The 22,625-nt window shown below is 37.2% G+C and overlaps 1 protein-coding gene across 1 annotated transcript in view; it reads left to right on the top strand.

Moving 5' to 3' along the window:
- Positions 1–22,625, top strand: part of LOC107699273 (THADA armadillo repeat containing) — an 87,652-nt gene that overhangs the window by 5,872 nt on the left and 59,155 nt on the right. Inside the window, exons 11-21 of the mRNA XM_016500484.1 lie at positions 1,919–2,610; positions 3,707–3,861; positions 3,976–4,131; positions 4,223–4,318; positions 6,664–6,787; positions 9,130–9,272; positions 9,352–9,583; positions 11,491–11,626; positions 11,728–11,864; positions 13,097–13,258; positions 13,542–13,708. Coding sequence (XP_016355970.1) covers positions 1,919–2,610; positions 3,707–3,861; positions 3,976–4,131; positions 4,223–4,318; positions 6,664–6,787; positions 9,130–9,272; positions 9,352–9,583; positions 11,491–11,626; positions 11,728–11,864; positions 13,097–13,258; positions 13,542–13,708 — 2,200 coding nt within the window. The remainder of the gene's footprint in view (positions 1–1,918; positions 2,611–3,706; positions 3,862–3,975; positions 4,132–4,222; positions 4,319–6,663; positions 6,788–9,129; positions 9,273–9,351; positions 9,584–11,490; positions 11,627–11,727; positions 11,865–13,096; positions 13,259–13,541; positions 13,709–22,625) is intronic.

Here is a 22,625-nt window from a genome sequence, read left to right as displayed (position 1 = left end):
GCCATAGATGAAGTCGCACAGACCCAGGCAGGTGCTGGTCATTTAAAAGCTAAATGCAGAAAATATGACGAGGCATATCTTGCTCTTGGCTTCACTCACCGTGTCTATACCAGACGCTACAGTTGTCGCGTCGTGCCACAACAGCTCTACACTGGATGCGACAAAGTGACTGTTGCATATCATTTTAACTTTGTGTCAGTACGTCATAAATAGAACGAGGCATCAGTTTAATGTCGGGTTTTGTCGCGTCGCATCCAGTGTACACCGTGCCACTGATTATAATGGTTCTACTGTATTTTGCCACTCGCGTCCGGTGTAGACACGGTGTTTAATGTCGTTGGTGAGGAGGAAAGCCTGTGTGTGTCCTATGCCTTAGCGGACAGCATGAAACCCACAAAAAATAAATAAATAACAGAGAGAATAATAATAATAACAGTTATTCTCTCTATGCTATTTTTCAATGTTTCAAGTGATGCAGGTGTTTTTTTCCCTGTAGGTTTTTTAAATTAAAAAAGCATTGATTTTTTTTTACAATGTTTAGTGAAATTAGTTGGTAGTCTGAGGTGGGATGGGGATTCGGGAAAGATTGTTTTATAGGTTTAAAGGGGGGCATGACCAAAAAAGTTTGAGAACCACTGTTCTAAAGTTAACAGACAGTGTTTTAGTGCAGTCCACATGTTTATTACAGTGACTTTGAATTACCTAAAGTAGTGTGGTAAAGCAACAGATTTGTTTTTATATTTCTGCAATCTACTTTAGTTTGTGCGATTTGTTACTGACTTGCATATTAATGTTTACACCAGGCTTATTTGTCAGTGCTTTATGTTGTCATAATTATTAAATGCTTACAAGGTTGGAAGTTCAACAAATCAGTCAATATACTACTATATACTACAATATACTACTTTAAAAATTAAACATGTTTTAGAAAGAGGTTTCTTATGCTCACCAAGGCTGCGTTTATTTGATTAAAATACAGAAAAAAACTGTAATATTGTTAAGTATTATTACAATTTAAAATAGCTGTTTCCTATTTTAATAAATGTTCTAATGTAATTTATTTAGCATGAATTTTCAGCATCATTACTCCAGTTTTCAGTGTCACATGATCCTTCAGAAATCATTCCAAAATGATGATTTGCTGCTCAATAAATAAATAAATAAATAAATGAATTCTTATTATCAGTTGTTTCTTATTATCAGTTGTTATCAACTCTTAAAACAGTTGTGCTGCTTAATATTTACTGTGGAAATTGTGATACATTTTCTTTTGAAGAATTATTCTGTGATGAATAAAAAGTTCAAAAGAAAAGTGTTTATTTGAATAGAAATCTTTATTTTAACATATCTTAACTGTCACTTTTTCAATGTAAATCATCCATGCTGAAAGTTGAAAGTATTGAAAATATTAATAGAATTTCAACAAAATACTGAGAAACGGCAGTGTATATTCGTCATTTATTTGCTGAAAGTTTTTCCACAATAATATTTCTGAAGCTGCATTACAGTAAATATTGTGAATATTTACAGAGCAAGCTAAAAGTGACGGGAAATGAGAAACCCCCTGGAAAGACACAATAAAAACCATTTTAAAAACTCTAAAAACCCTCTTTTTCTATCAACCATTTTTATGTTAAAAGGACAAAAAAGATGAAAATATGTTTAGTATTTTTCTCTTCACATTTGTTTTTGGTAAAAATGAATGTCAGTAGCAAATAATGATTAATCTTGTAATTTCAGTTGTGAGAAAGCAAAATGAAAGAGTAATAATACAATCTTTCTTTTTTTTTAACTCCGTTAGGTTGCATCACTAAATTCATCCCCTAATTCACATTGTACTGCTGAGCTTAGTTCATTTTGAAGTTGATCAGCCTGGATTTCCATTTGAACTGCTCTTTGTCATGAATCTCTCTCTCAGAGTGAAGGAGTCCAGTACGGTGATGGTAGTGGCTCGGGTTTTGACACTTTGGAGTGGAGCTGCGGTTTACTGCGTCCAGGTGGACACACGTCCCCCTCTCCTTCGCTCGTCTCTAATTGGAGGCTCTTCTCTAATCGCACGCCTTCACCAGCACATCTACGCCCACTGGGAGCACCCGCTGGACGGGGTTCGACACCAGACGTGCTTCATGTTCCAGAACCTCCTCACGCTCCACCAGCACTGCAGTGACCACAAGTCCGATCCCACCGGTGACCCTTACATCACCCAGCTCACCCAGGACCTTCTAATGCTGGAGTGGCATATGAAAGGGAAGTACGGCACACTGGGCTGCCTGGTGGAGCATTTAGGAGCAGAGTATTTACTCAAGCTTGATGGGGGGCTGCCATCCAGGCTGCTGGATCTGATGGGGGATCAGACGATGGCACCGTACGCCAGCGACCTTCTGGAGAAGCTGTTTGTCAGCCATAAGGCCCAGTTGTGTGCACGGTTTAGGGCTGGGGATGCCTGGATAGAAGTTTGGGTGAGGCCTCTGCTGCAGGTACTGTGCACAGCCCGATTGGATCAAACCACTTATATACTGGACTACTTCCTGCCCAAACTGCTACGCTGCAACCCCTCCAGCCTTAGCCACATGGTACAAGCCCTGCAGGAGATGCCAGCTTGCACTGAGGGTAAGAGACTTGTGTATATACAGTACTGAAAGATTGGGCGCAGTAAGAGTTTTTTTTAATTTATTTTGTTTTTATTCGGAGTCAAGGACATTTAACCGATCGAAGTGACAGTAAAAACATATTGTAATGTTACAAAAGGCACAGCCCGATTGGATCAAACCACTTATATACTGGACTACTTCCTGCCCAAACTGCTACGCTGCAACCCCTCCAGCCTTAGCCACATGGTACAAGCCCTGCAGAAGATGCCAGCTTGCACTGAGGGTAAGAGACTTGTGTATATACAGTACTGAAAGATTGGGCGAGTTTAAAGAGTTTTTTTAAATTTAGTTTGTTTTTATTCGGAGTCAAGGACATTTAACCGATCGAAGTGACAGTAAAAACATATTGTAATGTTACAAAATATTTTATTTGAAAAAATGCTGTTTCTTTAAACAGAATTTTATAGTATATGTATATATATTCCCAAAAATATTAGGCAGCACAAATGTTTTCGCCATTATAATAATAGCAGTGTTTCTTGAGAAGCAAGTCAGTATATTTACTGAGAAAAATGGTGACGTGTTCAATACATATTTTACCCGCTGTACGTACATACATACATATATACATACACACACACACACACACACAATGTATTTATACATTGAAACAGAAAATAGGAAAAATAAATACTTCTGGAATACGTCTGGAAAAACACTACTTATCACAAAATGAACTCAAGAAATAAAAAAAAAAAATAGTTTTTTTTATCATCAAAATAGCTATACATAATTTATAATTTGTGTTAATATTGATACTACGTTTTACTTGAAGAATGATGCTCAGAGATTGAAACAGACAGTTTCAACTGATTTACAGAAATTGTAATCATGGATATTTAAAATTTTTTTTTTTATTATTATGATTATTTTTGCATTTTTTAATTTTTACAGTGTTCATTTGTGTATATATGTGTATAAGTAATTTTAGGGTATTTGAGTGTGGAATATTTTTCAAAAACAGTGTTATTGAATTTAAATGAGGATTTTGAGGAATTAGGGATATTGTATAAAACTTCTTGTTTTTTTGTAAGTGCTAAGTGTTTGTTCCTCAGGGTCAGCTGGCAGCAGAGGTGCGTTGGGGGCTTTGATGACGTGTCTGCGTGCCGCCCGGTCTCAGGGTGTTCTCAAGTCTGTGGAGGAGGAATTGTGGGGTGGCCTGGTGCCGCTCCCACTAATGCGACAGGCTCTGGTGCACAAACACGATCAGGTAAACGGGAGCCGCATTATATTTTACTGTATCTTTAATAGTTAATGTCTGACGTGCTAAACTGTGTCATTTCTATAACACAAAGAGAATTGAAGGCTGTTTATGTAATTTCAGGTGCGAATGGATGCTCTGGGTTTGGTATGTGAGAGCCATCGCAGCACAGAAACTCTGTCCAGACAGGAAATAGAGCTGATCCGGCACTTCCTGCCCTTTAATCTAAACAGTCAGTCACCAGGAGTCAGACAGCAGACTGTCAGTCTGTTAAAGAAGGTAGGAAGCGATGATGGCTCAAGCTTTGATTGGCCAGAGGACATTGGAGGCGTGTTCTGATTGGCTCGTGTCTGTTTTGTTGTGTTGTTAGCTCCTGTGTAGGGTGAAGGACAGCGCTCAGCTGCTGCAAAAGAAACTAGACCAGCATCACAACCACAAAGACCAGCAAGTCTTCAACATGTACCAGGTAGAATTGTGATACTAACTGAGCTGTAAGATACACTTCATGGTTAGGAGATTCATTGGTTCTAAATCTTTGCGTGAATGAATTTACTCAATAGACGTTTTTGCTTTTGAAACTGATTAGATAACTGACTAAACCAAAAAGTCACATGGAAAATCTAGCTAAAGGAGTGAATTTACAAATCTAAACAACAAGAAGTGCCAAGGAACATCAGGAACCGAGAGATAAGAGTCCTCTGATTACACAGACATTGAGTGATGTGTTAAACACAGGAGAGGCACACATGAAGCAATAAACATTAAGATAACTGAAGAAAAATGTGTTCTGTTAGTTGTGATGAATACATTGGTAATTCTCCACTTGTTTTTTTTTTTTTTTTTTTTCTTCATGAGTTAGTTGGGGACATTAATTAAACATCATCACGCTGAACAGGAAAACTCATTTACTCACTAGTTTACTCTTGCGAACTATTCCAACTCAAGTTGGTAAATAAGTAAACCAACCAAAGTAGTGACTTTGAAGCCATGCGACTGTTGTGTAGTTTGTTTTGTATAGCCAAGCACCACTCACATTTTCTTAAAGGTGTCATGAACTGCCTTTGTTTTTTATTTTTATTTTGCACTGTTCTCTGAGGTCCACTTATAAAGTTATCAAGATTTTTACATAAAAAAATATCATAATTAAGAAGTAATAGGCTATTTTCTTTCCTGACTTGATCCCCCTCATCTGAATCAGGGCTCTCCGCTTACTTTTCTTTTATCAGAATCCAATTTGCTAGTTAAAAAAAAAAAGAAAAAAAGAAAAGAAAATCTGAATTCTGAATCAGCTATGATCAGCGTATCACTAATTAAAATACTAAGTAAAAGGCTTCAAATTTGAAGTACACTGGTGCTCCTAAATATTCTTTTCATAGTCGCACGCAGTAGTTTTCAGTCACAAATGCGACTGAAATGGTCGCACTGTAGAGCCCTGTGAATGCTTTGCTTAAATGGTCGGGGCGGATTGTAGACTCGGAAGTAAACGCCCACTGCTATGATTGGCTAACAGTTGTGTGTTTGACAGCGTACATTCCTCATAGATGGACGCTGTTGTGGTTTAGGTTAAAAACACAAAAATACTCAGTATACACAGTGTTTCCCACAGACTTGCACTCTATTTGTGGTGGCATATATATGCAAATTCATTCTCTGCCAGTAGGAGGCGCTTGTAGAGCGGGAGAAATAAAGGTTTCCCTGGTAACGGCTGTACACAAAGCAGGGCTCTGCTCACAACCGCTGCTTTATCAGACTTTACATGCAAAATGAAATGACATCCAAAATTTCCGAAGACAGTCGGTTTCCTTCAGAAATACAGTGATATAAAAACACCCGCACCAGGTTTCGACTTTGACACGTGCAGTGCTCATGTTTATTCAACGAAGTCAAAGCCTTTTGGAAAATCTATTTGTGGCGGTCAGTTTGATATTGTGTAATAACAAAGTAGAAGTGACTATGTAATAAAAACAGTTACTCACACTTGTGTGTTGCGACATTACTGTTGGATCCAATATAGTTAGCACAGCATCGTCTTTTAGTTTCAATCTTTCTTAAAATCCTGTGTTGAATTGAGCCTTGATTCTAAACGAATCTGTGGTAAAATTAAGTGAACAAAGGACAAAGTTCTTACTGACGTGGTCTGGCACTTCTTTAAAAATAGTTAATCAAAAAAAGTTTATAGTTTGGTTTCTGCGTAGACCTGCGTTTGCCCCTATCATTATTTACACAACATGTGCGAATCGGTGGGCGGAGCTAAACAGGCAGTGATGTAGAAGCAGGCGTTGATCTTCTTCAGTGGAGGCGGGGTTCAGCCACACTATTACATCATAAAGTGGCACATTCTTTTAAAACGTGCAGTGCTCATGTTTATTCAACGAAGTCAAAGCCTTTTGGAAAATGTATTTGTGGCGGTCAGTTTGATATTGTGTAATAACAAAGTAGAAGTGACTAAAAGTTTATAGTTTGGTTTCTGCGTAGACCTGCGTTTGCCCCCTCTTTATTTACACTACATGCGTGAATCAGTGGACGGGGCTAAACAGGAAGCGATGCAGAAGCAGGGGTTGATCATCTTCTGCAGAGGCAGTGTTTAGCCACACTATTATGTCATAAAGTAGAACATTCCACAAGCTGTCGTTTTGGCAGGTTTGCTTCAATATAAGCTGTTTTTAGACTAACGAGACTAAGTTTTGAGTTCTGAAACCTGCAGGATGTTTTTATAGCACACTGTCCTCTTATATATCAAAAGATCAAGGGAATTTTGATTTCTCTGTTCATGACCCCTTTAAACTGAAAATCAATTTTCTCTCTTACCAGGAGTTTCTGCGCTGGTTCTGCGAGACTCTATTCCAGGTGTTTCACCCAGGAGCCTCATTCTCCAGGTGTCTGATGGCTCTACACCTGCTGGGGCTGATCGCTGAGCATTTCACCTTTAACACAGGTATTTTTATAACTTTTACTTGCACAAGGATGTCATCTTAAGTGGTATGTTGCCAAAACTAATATTATTGGTCGATATACAGTATGCCATTCCTTTAAATTTATTGCTGTTTTTAATTATTGGTAAAATAAAAATCTGTTTACAGGTTTATCAAGTTAAAATTATTTTTTTCCCTAATTATTTATAATAATTTTAGTACATATTATGTAAAATAAGCCACCTGCTGTCAGAGAGTGCGTCTCATTCAGACCTGCTGTTTTTGTTTCGTGCAGATGTTTTATGTAGCAAATAAATAAATAACACCTAAAGTCAGACCATTCTGTTTTTGTTTTAAATCCTGAAATTAATCTAAATCAAATCAAAAACAACTGCCCGTGCAGATCATGATTAAAATGCAGTGGTTGCCTCTAATTTCAAATGGCTAGATATTTTTGTTTAAAGCCAGTTTGTTTGTTATAAAGCAAATAGCCAATAAATAAATTTGCTTAAAAATCAGTATCAGTATCAGAATCCAATTTGCTAGTTAAAAAAAAAAAGAAAAAAAGAAAAGAAAATCTGAATTCTGAATCAGCTATGATCAGCGTATCACTAATTAAAATACTAAGTAAAAGGCTTCAAATTTGAAGTACACTGGTGCTCCTAAATATTCTTTTCATAGTCGCACGCAGTAGTTTTCAGTCACAAATGCGACTGAAATGGTCGCACTGTAGAGCCCTGTGAATGCTTTGCTTAAATGGTCGGGGCGGATTGTAGACTCGGAAGTAAACGCCCACTGCTATGATTGGCTAACAGTTGTGTGTTTGACAGCGTACATTCCTCATAGATGGACGCTGTTGTGGTTTAGGTTAAAAACACAAAAATACTCAGTATACACAGTGTTTCCCACAGACTTGCACTCTATTTGTGGTGGCATATATATGCAAATTCATTCTCTGCCAGTAGGAGGCGCTTGTAGAGCGGGAGAAATAAAGGTTTCCCTGGTAACGGCTGTACACAAAGCAGGGCTCTGCTCACAAACGCTGCTTTATCAGACTTTACATGCAAAATGAAATGACATCCAAAATTTCCGAAGACAGTCGGTTTCCTTCAGAAATACAGTGATATAAAAACACTCGCACCGGGTTTCGATTTTAAAACGTGCAGTGCTCATGTTTATTCAACGAAGTCAAAGCCTTTTGGAAAATGTATTTGTGGCGGTCAGTTTGATATTGTGTAATAACAAAGTAGAAGTGACTATGTAATAAAAACAGTTACTCACACTTGTGTGTTGCGACATTACTGTTGGATCCAATATAGTTAGCACAGCATCGTCTTTTAGTTTCAATCTTTTCCTGTGTCCTGTGTTGAATTGAGCCTTGATTCTAAACGAATCTGTGGTAAAATTAAGTGAACAAAGGTCTTACTGACTACTGACGTGGTCTGGCACTTCTTTAAAAATAGTTAATCAAAAAAAGTTTATAGTTTGGTTTCTGCGTAGACCTGCGTTTGCCCCTCTCTTTATTTACACTACATGCGTGAATCGGTGGGCGGGGCTAAACAGGCAGCGATGCAGAAGCAGGGGTTGATCATCTTCTGCAGAGGCAGTGTTTAGCCACACTATTATGTCATAAAGTAGAACATTCCACAAGCTGTCGTTTTGGCAGGTTTGCTTCAATATAAGCTGTTTTTAGACTAACGAGACTAAGTTTTGAGTTCTGAAACTTGCAGGATGTTTTTATAGCACACTGTCCTCTTATATATCAAAAGATCAAGGGAATTTTGATTTATCTGTTCATGACCCCTTTAAACTGAAAATCAATTTTCTCTCTTATCAGGAGTTTCTGCGCTGGTTCTGCGAGACTCTATTCCAGGTGTTTCACCCAGGAGCCTCATTCTCCAGGTGTCTGATGGCTCTACACCTGCTGGGGCTGATCGCTGAGCATTTCACCTTTAACACAGGTATTTTTATAACTTTTACTTGCACAAGGATGTCATCTTAAGTGGTATGTTGCCAAAACTAATATTATTGGTCGATATACAGTATGCCATTCCTTTAAATTTATTGCTGTTTTTAATTATTGGTAAAATAAAAATCTGTTTACAGGTTTATCAAGTTAAAATTATTTTTTTCCCTAATTATTTATAATAATTTTAGTACATATTATGTAAAATAAATATTATTACAGTATATTGCAGAAGTTGTTATCCATGTGTTATTTACTATCTTTAAATAGCATGGTATCATATAAGCTTTTATCGCCTTTATATCAGCCGTCAGCCACCCTGCTCTAAGACATTCACTACTTCACTAGTCACCTCATTATACTTCAAATCATCTGTTCACCTCTTTTTTTTTTTTTCAGGCTGCGGTTTTGCTCTTGGAGAGTCAGTGAGCTTTTCTCATGCTCAAGCTGTGCTGTACTGTCTTGCAAGCAACTTTCTTGAAGTCAAACATCTCGCCTGCAACCTCTTACAAAAGCTGCCCCCCGCAGCAGTGCGACTCCAGGTCAGTGTGAAAGTAAGAGTCTGAGAGTACTACTGAGCAATGTTCAAATTAATATGAATGCATGTCCTCCTCTGTGTAGGAGCCGGAGAGGCTGCAGTCTTTGCTTCAGGTCGCTCTGGACCTCAGCACCAGCACCAAACCCTTCGACAGCGTCACTGCCGCTCATCTTCTCAACCTGCTGCTGCACCAGCCGGGTCTGCAGGCTGCGTTACTCCGCTGTATCCAGAAGCGGCACATCCCTGTCCAGCCACCAGCACTGATCCAGTCCCAGACGTCTGAGGCTGCCAGTCTGGAGCAGAACACTCTGGCAGGTACGCTAGTGTTAGATGACCATCACTCAAGATGGGTGTACATATTGGTTTATGATCCAGGCTGCCATCTGAAAGATTGTAGGTTTAAAGGAGACATATTATGCCCCTTTTTACAATATGCAATATAAGTCTCTGGTGTCCCCAGAATGTGTCTGTGAAGTTTCAGCTCACAATACTCCACAGATCATTTATTATAACATTTTGAAAATGCCTATTTTGAGTGGAAGCAGAAACGCGCGGTTTTTCGGGCCTGTCTCTTTAAATGCAAATGAGCTGCTGCTCCCCGCCCTCTTTTACAGAATAGAGCTGCGCCATTACAGCTCGGACCTGCTAAAAACATCTGTTATGGTTCTGATTATCATGTTTATCGAGCTGAAATCATGCGGTTTAAACCATATGAGTTTAAACTTCTGATATACGGTTTTCTGAGAGCACACATCCGAAGCACACGGACAGAAAGCGGCTGTCACAGAACACAAATGAGTTACAAAAACAGTCGGTTATGTCTGTGAAGGTATACTGCTGGGAAATAAGTCATGTTTATTTTAGATCTAAATAGTGTTCTGTGCTCGTCTGTGCAGACAAAGGCAGAACAGTTAGTATGTTTTGCTCAAACTTTCGCCATGGCATTAGAACTAGTACACCGTTGTCGCTTGCGAAAACACAATGACGGCACCGTGGGTGGAAACTTACAGATTAAGGTGCGGTAATATTATAATGAATCCCTTTGCAACATCACCAAGGGAGCGAAATCAGACGCGCTCGTTTTCTCAGACGCTTGCAGAAAAAGGCTTACCAAAACAAAGTTACTGGGTTAATCTTTTTCACGTTTCCTTGGTTGGTAGATGCACCGTGGACCTGATTATAGCACTTAAAACCTGGAAATGTCAGATTTTCAGGATAGGTCACCTTTAAGCAGGATATAAATTTTCAAGACTTTTCATAATTTCCATAATTTAATTGTGAACTTTAACACTGCAAAATGCATGTAAAAAAACTTCAAAAACCAAGTGTCCATTCTTAAAGGGACCGTTCATCTAAAAAATAAAATTGGCATCAGTTACACACCCTCACATCTTTCCGAACCCACAAGACTTTCATTTATCTTCAGAACAAAAAGGTACAAGATATTTTTAATGAAAAACCTGACCGATTTCTGTCCCAAAATTGAAATTCCATGAAACCAAAGCTTTGATTCAAAATGTTTATGAAGACATTGTAAAATGAATCCTTATGAATCGAGCGGTTTAAGTCTTCTGAAGAGACGTTATGACTATATAATGAACAGATTTTATTTAGGATTTTTTCACATATATTTTATTTGCTCCCTCCATTGAAAGTTTATGTAACCAAAATTTTGAACATTTTATTAATTTTTTTTAATTTTTTAAATTTTTAATTATGAAGGTTTAGCTTACTTGTGCATGGACCAAAATCTTTCTGGGTGTAGTAAAAATATCTCAATTTGTGTTTTGAAGATTAATGTAAGTGCATTTCGAAAGACATGAGGATGAGTAAATGATGAGAATTTTTTTGGTGAAGTCACCCTTTAATCTACAATTTTCAGAAATATACTTGAAAATTTTATATAAATTATATAATTAAAATTTATATACATTTAGAATTTTCATCCTAAAAAAATCTGTTACACTACTACTGCTATTATCAATAATATTACTGATTTTTAATATACAGTTAATAATTTCTTTTGATTAATAATGTTTTGTAGAAAACAAAGATTCAAACACAAAATATACATTACCAATATACATTGTTTTTCATGAGTGGAAATTGAGACTTTTGCGGTTGTTTTAACTCCATACATTAATCTAAATTAAATCATGTGTATATGTATGTATATGTATGTATGTATGTCTAAATTAGAGAGCATATTTGTGATGTTTCAGTGGTGCAGTGGCTGATGGTGTGTCTGAAGGAAGAGGTTTTGAAGGCCGAGTCGTCTCTTCTGCAGGCCGCTGCTTCCTATCCTTTATATGGCAGAGCTCACTGCATCACTGCAGTCCTGCAGCAGCTCAACACTGGGTACATCCACACACACTCGACCTTTAGTCGTCTAGTACAGAGGTCTTTGCGTTCCTTGTGTCTGGTGTGTGTGTGTGGTTGATATGTTTCTGTGTGTTCAGATCACTTGTACTGCTGTCTGAGTGGAGGGCTGTTGTGTCCGAGCTCATAGGCCTGTGCTACAGGATGTCTGATGTCGTGTCACCTGTGGTTCAGAGCTCTTCCCCTGAGGGCCTTATTCCCATGGATACAGAGTCTGGTAAATGCATCTAACATGGCAGCATGTCCAGCAATGCACTAGTAGACATTCTGTCTGTCCCTTGATTTGCACAAGGTAGCCTCTCGTCTGCCGTGGTAATGGGTGGTATGTCATGTGTGACAGTAAAAATGCGTCAACTGATTGCTATACTGTTTATACTGTATAGATTGTGATTGCTACACATGAGAGGGATGTGTTAAAAAACATGTAGTAATACTAAAAATGTAAAGAGGGACATGTCCCAAGATAGTTAAGGCGAGGAAGAACATCTTAGTTTGTGTTGTTGACCAAAATGGCAAGTTTTATGTTCAGTTGTCCAGCAATATCACAACTTGGCACTTCCATATAGAATTCAGAGGCAGAACTGTGCATTTTATAATGTCAGTCTTTTGTGGTTATGTTGGTTTATGTCTATCAAGTTCTATATAAAAGAGAAAATAATTCAATTAGATGAAAATTAGATTTTTTTTCATTTGTATTTATTTAACTGGAATAGGGGTATGTAAAAATATTTACTTGAAGTACCCGCCGAGATTTCAAGTTAATATTTCAGTAAACACATTCATAAGAATTAATATTATTAACAAAATGCTATATAATAATAATAATAAGACTGAAATATTGTTTGTAAATATATAGTTGTAATGCCAAATATTGAATATTCATTTTTATTTTACAGTGCAAGTTGCAATACTAGTACATGTTATGTCTTAAAATATGATAATTGCTCTAAGCTATATCACTATTTTAACTTTATTTGCGTATATTTTTAATTGTGCAGAATTAATTGTTAATTATTTGTGTTTGGGAAACCTTACTTGATTATTAAATTTTTTTTACTGACTTTACAGCATATATTGTTTTATTTTTGTTTTATGAAAGCCACTTTAAATGGAATGCTAGCTATGAAATTAGCCTATTGACAAATCAGCTTTTGTCACAGACATTTCCAACCCAGAATGCTATTAAACACAATACATCATTTGAAATTTTATTAGAAATTCCATTGTAATACAAATATTCACAATTTTCTGAAAAAAAAAGACAATTCTCCTGTAATGCATGTTGGACATTGTAAGTGTCTAGAAGTCCACATGGTCACAACTATTTTAGCTCTATTAAATTTCAATGTCGCATTGTATTTGTTAGGAGTCAGGACAGTATGTTGTTCCAATTTAAATCTGTCAGTTGCATGTATGTGATAACAGTACATATTGTTCTTCTCTCCACAGAGACCTCTGCTGGCCTCCAGAAGATCCTGCAGGAGATTCAACCTCGTGACACAAACGATTTTTTCACTAGTGCAAGAGAGCTGGACCCCAGTGAGAGCGACTGTAACAGCGAACAGAAAGAGCCAGAGAACGCAGTTCATAAACCACAATCCTGTAACAGTGGTACAAACACGATCGCCCTTCACTAAATACAGTTCATGCACCTCTCCCATAGCATCTGTATCAAAAAAACTAATTTTAAACTCAAATTTCATACATTCAGACACGTCATAAATTCACTAGTATTATGTCTATAGTAACCGCACTCATATTTTAACCAGAATTTATTTCAAATGCAGGCTGGTGTTGCTGTAATACATGTTCTGTCCATGAGAGGCCGACATTTGAGTAGAAAAAAGTGTGAGTGTTTATTTGGGGGGTGTGTGTGTGTATTTGTGTTGTCTAGGTGGTGGTGATGGAGAGGCCTATCGAGTCACCGCTCAGATGGTGCTGGTGTGTTGCTGGAGGACCATGAAAGAGGTGTCCATGTTGCTGGGTCATCTGTGTCAGAGCATGCCGCTGTGCTGTTTTCTCACACACGCTGACGGCAGAGGAGTTGTCACGGAGGACCAGGTCAAACACCGACACAGACACACACTCGACAGGTGTCACCTGATCTAGCATTCGTTGTCTGACACACATACACACGCTCATCTCAAAGAGACCGTTTTAGATGGAAGCCACCGAGCCTCCCTCAAGCCAAGATCTCGGTTACATAAGTGAGTGAGATATAATGGAGAACTGTACCTCATGCCGTTGAGTGGAGACTTTTTCCAGTAAGCTGATCTTTTTGAGCTCAGGGCCGAGAGATGAGACATCATGGTAATTGCTAATACAGGCTTAAATATGGTCTAGCGAACAGCCCCTAAAGAGGCGTCAGGAAATGTGATCACGGTGAATACAACTTCATTTGCCATAAAACTGAGCCTGGCGGCCATTAAAAAGAGAATGTCAAACGTATTTCCAGTACGGACTCAAAGACTGTTCTAAACCCTGGGTTGTAGGCTTCCTTCTAAGGTAGCACCCTATCCACAATATGTCTTAACTTGAATGTAATATAATAATAATAATAATAATTTTAAGGGATAGTTCACCCCAAAATTTATTTTGTTCCAAAAGTGTACAAGTTTTTTTCTTCTGTTGAACACCAAAGTAAATATTTTGAAGAATGTTGGTAACTAAAAAGTTGACAGTAGCCATTGACTTCCGTAGTATTTTTTTCTGTACTATGGAAGTCAATGGTTACCGTCAACTGTTTGGTTACCCACATTCTTCAAAATATCTACTTTTGTGTTATATACATACATATACAATTAAGTCCATATTTGGACACTGACACAGTTTTCATAATTTAGGCTCTGTATCCAATAAATAAATATAGACTGTAATCATTGAAATAAATGATAAAATCTGAAGACTATTATTTATTTAAGTATAAGTTATATCATAATTTTAATAAAACATACAAAATAAGTCAGAATCTATATACGGGTCCATTATACCCTTTGGTGCATGATGCCCACTGTAGTGGACAGATATATTTTCTGTTACAGAAGAAAATGTATAAGAAAAATATTGTTAAAATCTAAAAATAATGACATCCTATTTAGCTGAAAAATATTTTTTGTACCCATCTGGTTTTCTGAGAATAAAAGGATTTAACACTTATTCCTGAGATACTTGGTGCATCTCCTCTTTCCATTGCCTTTTTGAATATATTATGCAATATCTCAAAAGAAAGAAAAAAAGAGATTCAAAGACAATAATTAAATGGAATCATAGACAACACTTTGGTGGTTCACCAGTTGGTGGTTGGGACCTGGTGCTACAACCTAAATGGTTCAAAATGGCTTCTAAATATCTGTCCACTGAAGTGGACACCATGCATGAAAGGGTTAAAAAGTGCAAACTGTGAAAATTACATAATCTAGGACCTTTATACAGTGTGTGCCATTGTAAAGATTGTAAGTCTATCCATCACAGTCTCAGTTTCATCTGCATTCATCTAACCTGACTAAAGACTTGGATAATCTGTTTCTCTTGTCGCAATGCATTCTGGGATTTACGTAGTCATGAAGTATACATAAGATGCTGCCTTTGTATTTGGCTAATATGAGGTATAGTAGCATAGAGCCCTGCATTTCAGCCCCGGGCCCGATGGGGCCCCGACTTTTTTACGCCACTAGGGCTGGGCTTCGGGCCAATTTTTACATCATAGTTCAGATGCGGGTCGGGCCTCGGGCCTATTTTAGGCTTCTCCTTATTTTTGTATTTTAGATATCCATCAATTAGTGATGAAAAAAAAAATTGCCGCGCTGGTGGAAACAACACGAGACCGTGCTACTGCGACTGTCGAGAGCGGATCGAAAGTGTTTAGTGTCCCGCCAGCAGTAGCTGCGAGCGCGCCTTCTGCGTTCAAGTGCACGCATTAGGCTAAAGCACCGGCAAAAGTAATTGCCATGAATGTGTCAGGGGGAAATAGTAAGGAGATATTTGAATTATTTACTAATAAACTAGTGTTTTCTGAGTCCGTGTCACAAGGATGACGTTGCCGATCCTGACTCGCATCTCCTCATTAGACGCACCTTTAGAGAGAAGTGCATCTTTACGGATTATGATTATAATGAAAGTTTTTGTTTTCGATTTGTTTTATTTTGTTAAGTAGTAATTTAAAGCTTTCTATAGATATATTTATCATGCCCGTGAGGCATCTATTCGCTGAGTTTCGGATAATTTTTGTGAAGCGCTCCTGTTCAAGACGAGACGGCATAAAGCGCATCATGTTTATATTCTTTATTTTATAAAAGCACAACGTTTTGTTGATATTGTGAGTGCACGCAAATAAAAGTAGACCCTTTATAGTTCCGAATGATGTATTACTCTTATGAGCAAAAATGACAGCGTATTTTAAGTTGTTTCCACTGAAAAAATGCAAGCGATCGTGCTGGTGTCTCCATGTCTTGCAAAGCACGCTTTAGCTTCCGCTCTCCACACAAACTATTGGATATAGCGCACATTTATCTAGGTTTAACGTTTAAACATTGTTATATGCTTGAACTGTTTTATATCTATAGATTTTATTTTAGGCAAGTTGTGATGATTTGAGAAGGCTAAATTGATCAAACATAGGCTCACTGTCTGCCGCTGGCCGCTTGGTCGTTACTTTAAAAAACAAAAACTTATATTTAACGAACAAAAATGCTCAAAACGTTTTTCTAAATTAACTTAATAAAAAAACTAAACGAAATATAATCACTTTGCCATTACATACAAAACTGAACTGTTTTAATAGCTGAAACAGTAGTATAAGCTGTTTTGGGAGAAGGGGAAAAAAGACGGGCTCGGGCCGGTAATTCTGATAAGCTGTCGGACACGGGCCGGGCTAGGGCCTAAATTGGAGCATGATTTTGCTCCATATGGTTCAGGACAGTGAAAAGCACCAGCTGCCTGCGCTTAGCAGTGTAGTTATTGTCCGTCGGCAGTAGTTTAAACCACATGAATGTATATGTTGTCTCCTGCTGTGCCCGTCTACAATTAGAATGTGCCCTCTTAGCATAGCGCTTTCATTTCAGACCAGCCTGCTGTTTAATGGACCGACTACCTTTCCTATCCTGCATTCTTTTCAAATGGCTTCCTTTTTCCCTGAAGAGCCGAACCACATCACACAGAACTCATTCAGCAGCTTTTTACACCTGAGACTCTGGCAGCATCTCGGTCCTGTGAGCCAATACGATACATAAACATCAACACTTCCTACATCCTGGTATATGTTCAAAACCTCATGGGTGACTTAAAGCCACAAGCACTTAGAGTACAATGTCAACATGTGTTTGTAACTGTGTACATTGAACCGAGCAAAAAAATTGCTTGAGGTGTAAAGTGAAAATTCCCTCTCTAATATGGGCCTTGTCCTGAAACCTACTGCCCTTAAAGGAATAAATCAGCCAAAAATCATCTTTTACTCAACCTTGAGTTGTTACAAACACATACGACTGTTTTTTTTTTTTCTGTGGAAAAGAAGAGGAGATATTAGTCAGATCTTTTCCGTACAGTGAAAATGAATAGGAACGGATGCTGAAATGAATGAGTTAATAGCTTTTAATATAAGTTTTTTTTTCTTTTAGTATTTTAATTTATTTATTAATTTTATAAAGTTTGTTTTTGTACTTTACCATTGTACGGTGGCCGAGAGAGCTCAACGCGCTGCAAATGAAAAAAAACACATGCAAATAGAAAAACACCTGCAAATTAAGAAAACATCTTCATCAATTTGACAACACACGCTGCAAATTCTCACAACACAACCAAATGCAGAAATGCGCTGTAAATACAAAACAAACAAAAACAGAAATGCACTGCAAATTCTCACAACACAAACAAACAAATACAAAACAAACGAATACAGAAACGCGGTGCAAATTCTCACAACACAAACAAACGCGCTGCAAATACAAAACAAGCAAACAAAAACAAACGCGCTGCAAATTCTCACAATACAAACAAATGCGCTGCAAATACAAAACAAGCAAACAAAAACAGAAACGCACTGCAAATTCTCACAACACAAAGAAACGTGCTGCAAATATAAAACAAACAAATACAGAAGCTGCAAATTCTCACAACACAAACAAAGAAACACGCTGCAAATATAAAACAAACAAATACAGAAGCTGCAAATTCTCACAACACAAACAAACGCGCTGCAAATACAAAACAAACAAACAAAAACCGAAACTGGCTGCAAATATGCACAGACCATATCATTTGTTTGTGTTGTGAGTATTTGCAGCGCGTTTCTGTATTTGTTTGTGTTGTGTGAGTTTGTAGCGTGTGTGTTGTCAAATTGATGAAGACGTTTTCTTAATTTGCAGGTGTCTTTTCTATTTGCATGTGTTTTTTCATTTGCAGCGCGTTGAGCTCTCTCAGCCACCGTACCATTGTTTTATTTTTTTCTATTTTTAGTTTTCTTATGTTAGAGTTGCCACAATTAATTTGTCAACTGGTATCATTTAAAAATTTAAAATTTAGTGCTTTTACTATCTATTAGCACTTTCACGTTTAATGCATGTTTAAAGATGCGATTTAAATTTTTCCTTTCTCTTTGGAGTGTTACAAGCTCTTGGTGCATAAAGAAGATCTGTAAAGTTGCAAAGACTAAACATAAACACATTTCATTATACCAAATACACAAAATAATGTTCTTTTTAGCAACATCATATGACCCCTTTAATGGTTGTAGGTTTTTATAATATACCATGTATCAAATATATAAATTATTTTGTGGACGTTTATTTAATTTTGGGTAGTTTTGGAGTCATTAAAATTTATTTAATGTAGTCTGTTAACATTTTTTTTTTTTTTAGGGGCGTAACATTTCCGTCACACGCTTGAGGTATTCGGCCAATCATAACGCACTGGATAGCTAGCCAATCACAGCACACCTTGCTTTTCAGACCGATAAGCTTTGTAAAAATCGACGCGTTTCAGAAAGGCGGGGCATAGAGGAGAAACAATAATGTACAGTATGTGGAAAATGTGTTTTTTGAACCTTAAACCGCATAAACGCATTTCATTATACCAAATACACAAAATAATGTTCTTTTTAGCAACATCATATGACCCCTTTAATGGTTGTAGGTTTTTATAATATACCATGTATCAAATATATAAATTATTTTGTGGACGTTTATTTAATTTTGGGTAGTTTTGGAGTCATTAAAATTTTTTTAATGTAGTCTGTTAACATTTTTTTTTTTTTTTTAATTTTCATTCCACAGTCTGAAACCAAAATGTAAGCCATTATTTGTGTAAAATCATACGATCTTCTAACTGATAAAGTGAAAATGCAAAAGTGCAAATAAGATTTGAGAGGTACAGTAGAGGCTTTTCAGAGATTTTTAGTGAATAGCAGGTTAAATTTCAATCTCTTTCTCACACAAAACTAACGCATGACTTATATATTATATATTATTGCATACATTGTATGGACATTGCATGTAATTTTTGGAGCTCTGACTCAATTTTACGGCATATGACCCAATATGATTCTAGGTTTCTTTTGTAGCACATCCTGTGGAGAGCAGATTTTAAGTTTTTCAGTTTAAGGGGCAGAAGGTTTAAACTCTTAAATTAGTTTTTGATGTCTTAAGCTAAGAGCATAGCTTCGGCCAAACCCAGACAGCTTGATCAAATGTTCCCACTTTGTTTTCCGTGATAGATCGCTATAGTTTCCAAATCCAGAAATTAGCGAGGGAGTGAGCAGACCTTGCAACATCTTTGCACATACAGAAAAATGAAGCAATAAATCATTAGAACTGTTACTTGATACCTGTGCGAAGGTTTCCGAATGGGAATCGGAGTTGGTCGGCGAGCGCCTTTGTGTCGGTGCGATTGTTATTTTCACCGCTCTGTCCTGCTGAATGACCTCAGCGCTTTAACAGATGGAGTGGAGTTATTCAGTGATGTCACCATGGCATATTCGCCTGTTATATAAAGGATGATCTAATGATGCTGCCGGGGTCCACATGGCTTGTGTTTGCGGTTTGTGTTTATGCCTCGTACTACATCTTTTTCCAGACCGCATTTCTTTGGAGGGATCGGGCCGAGCGTGTGTTTATGACAGCGAAGGTTCTGTTTCCCAAACGTGTGTGTCCTGCATCCTGTTATGTGCTCCATCTCTATGGAAACGCGGCACATGTTTTCGGACTGCAGAGGAGCTATGGCAACTGCAAACAGTTAGTCACATCCCAGTGATGGATCATTTGTTGAGTTAAGAGTAAACTGCCTCTCGGTAGGGGATCATTGTGGTACCCGGAGAAGTCATACTCTGATCATTTGAATATCAAATCTGACAGTTTCTATTGTGTAGGTCGCCTTTGAGAAAGAAAGTTGGTGTGAAATTAAGGTCCTGTTCATTTGTTTCAAGATCATGTTCGGTTAGACGGATAGACGGGCTAATCTGGAGCTAAGGAAGTTGGGTCTGTCTGGCTCTCCCATGGCTTTGGTTAAGCTGGGGGTCTCTCCGTCCCCTTTGGGCTGAGCTGAGAGAGTTGTGAGTAATTTGGATAATCCGGGGCCCTTATAAGCTTTAAGTGCTGTTGGAGCGCCTCGCTCTGTTTACAAGCTGGTTGCATTAGCTTGACTGTTCTGAGAGCTGATTGTGATTCTAAATTAATACGTTTAGCACTGCTTTGCAATTTTTCATGGGCGAAATCCAGGTGTTTTAAAAGGGAATCCACATGATTGGAAAAGATTTCCTCGTTCATACTTCACAACAGGTTCACCAACTTTCTGTTGACCAACAGAAAGCTGCTTGGTTGAAACAGTGTTATTGTTTATTGAAACTTAAATTATAAAAAAAAAAAAAAAAAAACTTCAAATAAAATACTAAAATAAAAGAAAAAATAAATATTGAAAGAAAAATTAACATGTTAGTCAGTCAACGTTTTCATTTAAGTTTAAGTTAGATTTAACTACTTAAATTCTTAAACTGCAATAAAACAAATGAAAGCTAAATAGAACATGATAAAAATGGCAATCACATAAAAATATTGAAACTTGCATTAAAATGCCAACTGAAAAATAAATAAAAATAAAAGCTAATTGAAAATATTTTTAAGTACTATGTTAGTATATTAACACTAAATGACACTGGTTTGAAAGTGACTTTTTTTGTAAGCTTTATACATCACTACCCTGTTGATAGCAATACCATTTTACCACAAGCAGGCTTAAATGGGGTTATGAGGTTTTTGACCAGTGAATGTCGGAGATACGCATTTTGTCCATCATTAGAACGGCAATAAGTACATCACATTATGTTTTCATCAGCTTTTACAGGTTACATAGTTTATTGTAGCTATGGGTTTTTCCTGTTGTTTAATACATTTGACTTTTTTTCTTGAGTAGAACAATAAAGAAGAATTTTAGCTGAAACCGTGGACTTTGGTGATACATAAAATGCAAGTCAATGGCTGCCGGCACTTGAGAGCCCCAAAAAAAAAAAATATGAGAAAAATTAATATACAGGCAACACAAAATTAATACCCTTGGCTCCTGACATTATACTGAGGTCCTTTGAAGCAAAATGATCGGTCTGTGTGTATTATCACTTTAAGACCATATTGTCTATGACTACCTAGTTAATGCTAGACTTAGACACTCTTCTCCATTCTTCAAATACATGAAACATTAGCCTTTATAGACATATATTGTTTTTGAGTAAAGAAAATGCTGTAATTATTTAAACAACTGGTTCATACAAGACACAAGCACTTTTTAATATTTTTATTTGGTTAAATATTTATAAAACCAGCAGACAGACATAAAGAGTGACCAATAGCACTGATTTAGGAAAAAATAATAAAAAATAAAAATGCCAAAATATGGAGATACAAGATTTCTGCTTGACTGTATGCTCGTCAGTGTGTATTTTTAATTTTTTCCCCCTTGTATGATGTGATCCATTTGTAAGTTGTGACCAACCAGAATTACTTGTTACTGACTTGTACAGGTCAAAATAATTTTCAACCTGCTAGTACACTGCACTCTGCAAGTCTGCATCCAGTCTTTCATAATTTGCTGATCACACCATCTGTGGTATTTGTTTGTATTTTTCTCAATACCTGTTTAACCAGAATTTCCAATTCCACAGCAAATTTGAGCTTGGAATCAAAACATCCAGCAAACAACAGCATTAGACTTGTGTTAACCCCTCTTAGTGCTAGACGTGCAGGAAAAGCTTCTATTTAGGTTACTGACCTGACGTGTAATTAGCTGGCTGTATTGGGAAATTTCTCGGCGCACGTGGAGCGTAAGCAAACTTTAGTGGCGGTGTTGTTGGTGGTGGCGGTAGGGGGTGTGGGTGAAATTGCAAACAGGAAGTGTTTGGCTAAATAAAGTCCTGCAGAAGCTGAAGCGTTTGGAGTACGATGTAAATAGCTGCTCTGCTGCCATGTGGACCTTAACCGCTGGCCGCCTGTGGGAGGAGCCGTTTTGTTGATTTGAGAGCCAGGCTGGACATCTGTCTGTTTTTCTAGGCATATTCATTAAAGGGGTAGTTCACCCAAAAATGAAAATTCTGTCATTAATTACTCACCCTCATGTCCTTCCAAAATTCTAACTCCTGTCATCATTTGCTCACCCTCGTGTCATTTAATGGTCTGTGATGCATAAAAGGAGATATTTTGAAGAATGATTCAACTGTTCATACCATGCAAGTCAAAAAAATAAATAAATTAAATAAATAAAAAATCCCCAAAATATCTTCTTTTGTGTTCATCAGATGAATGTCATACAGGTTTAAAACGTGAGGTGAGTGAATAAAGGATTTTTAACATTTACAATGAAATGAAGTTTAAAGAAATGTATATGAATGCTGTAAATGTTTTTAAGTACTATTGTTAATTCATTTTTAATCGTAAATTTGAATTAAAATAAAAAATTAAAGACATAATATGGGGTATTTCCAGAAATTATATTAAATGTATAA

This window comes from Sinocyclocheilus anshuiensis, unplaced genomic scaffold (genome assembly GCF_001515605.1).
Source record: "Sinocyclocheilus anshuiensis isolate Anshui unplaced genomic scaffold, SAMN03320099.WGS_v1.1 scaffold450, whole genome shotgun sequence".
NCBI lineage: Eukaryota > Metazoa > Chordata > Actinopteri > Cypriniformes > Cyprinidae > Sinocyclocheilus > Sinocyclocheilus anshuiensis.
Note: the sequence above shows the minus strand (reverse complement) of the source record. Positions and strands in the feature narration are given on the sequence as shown.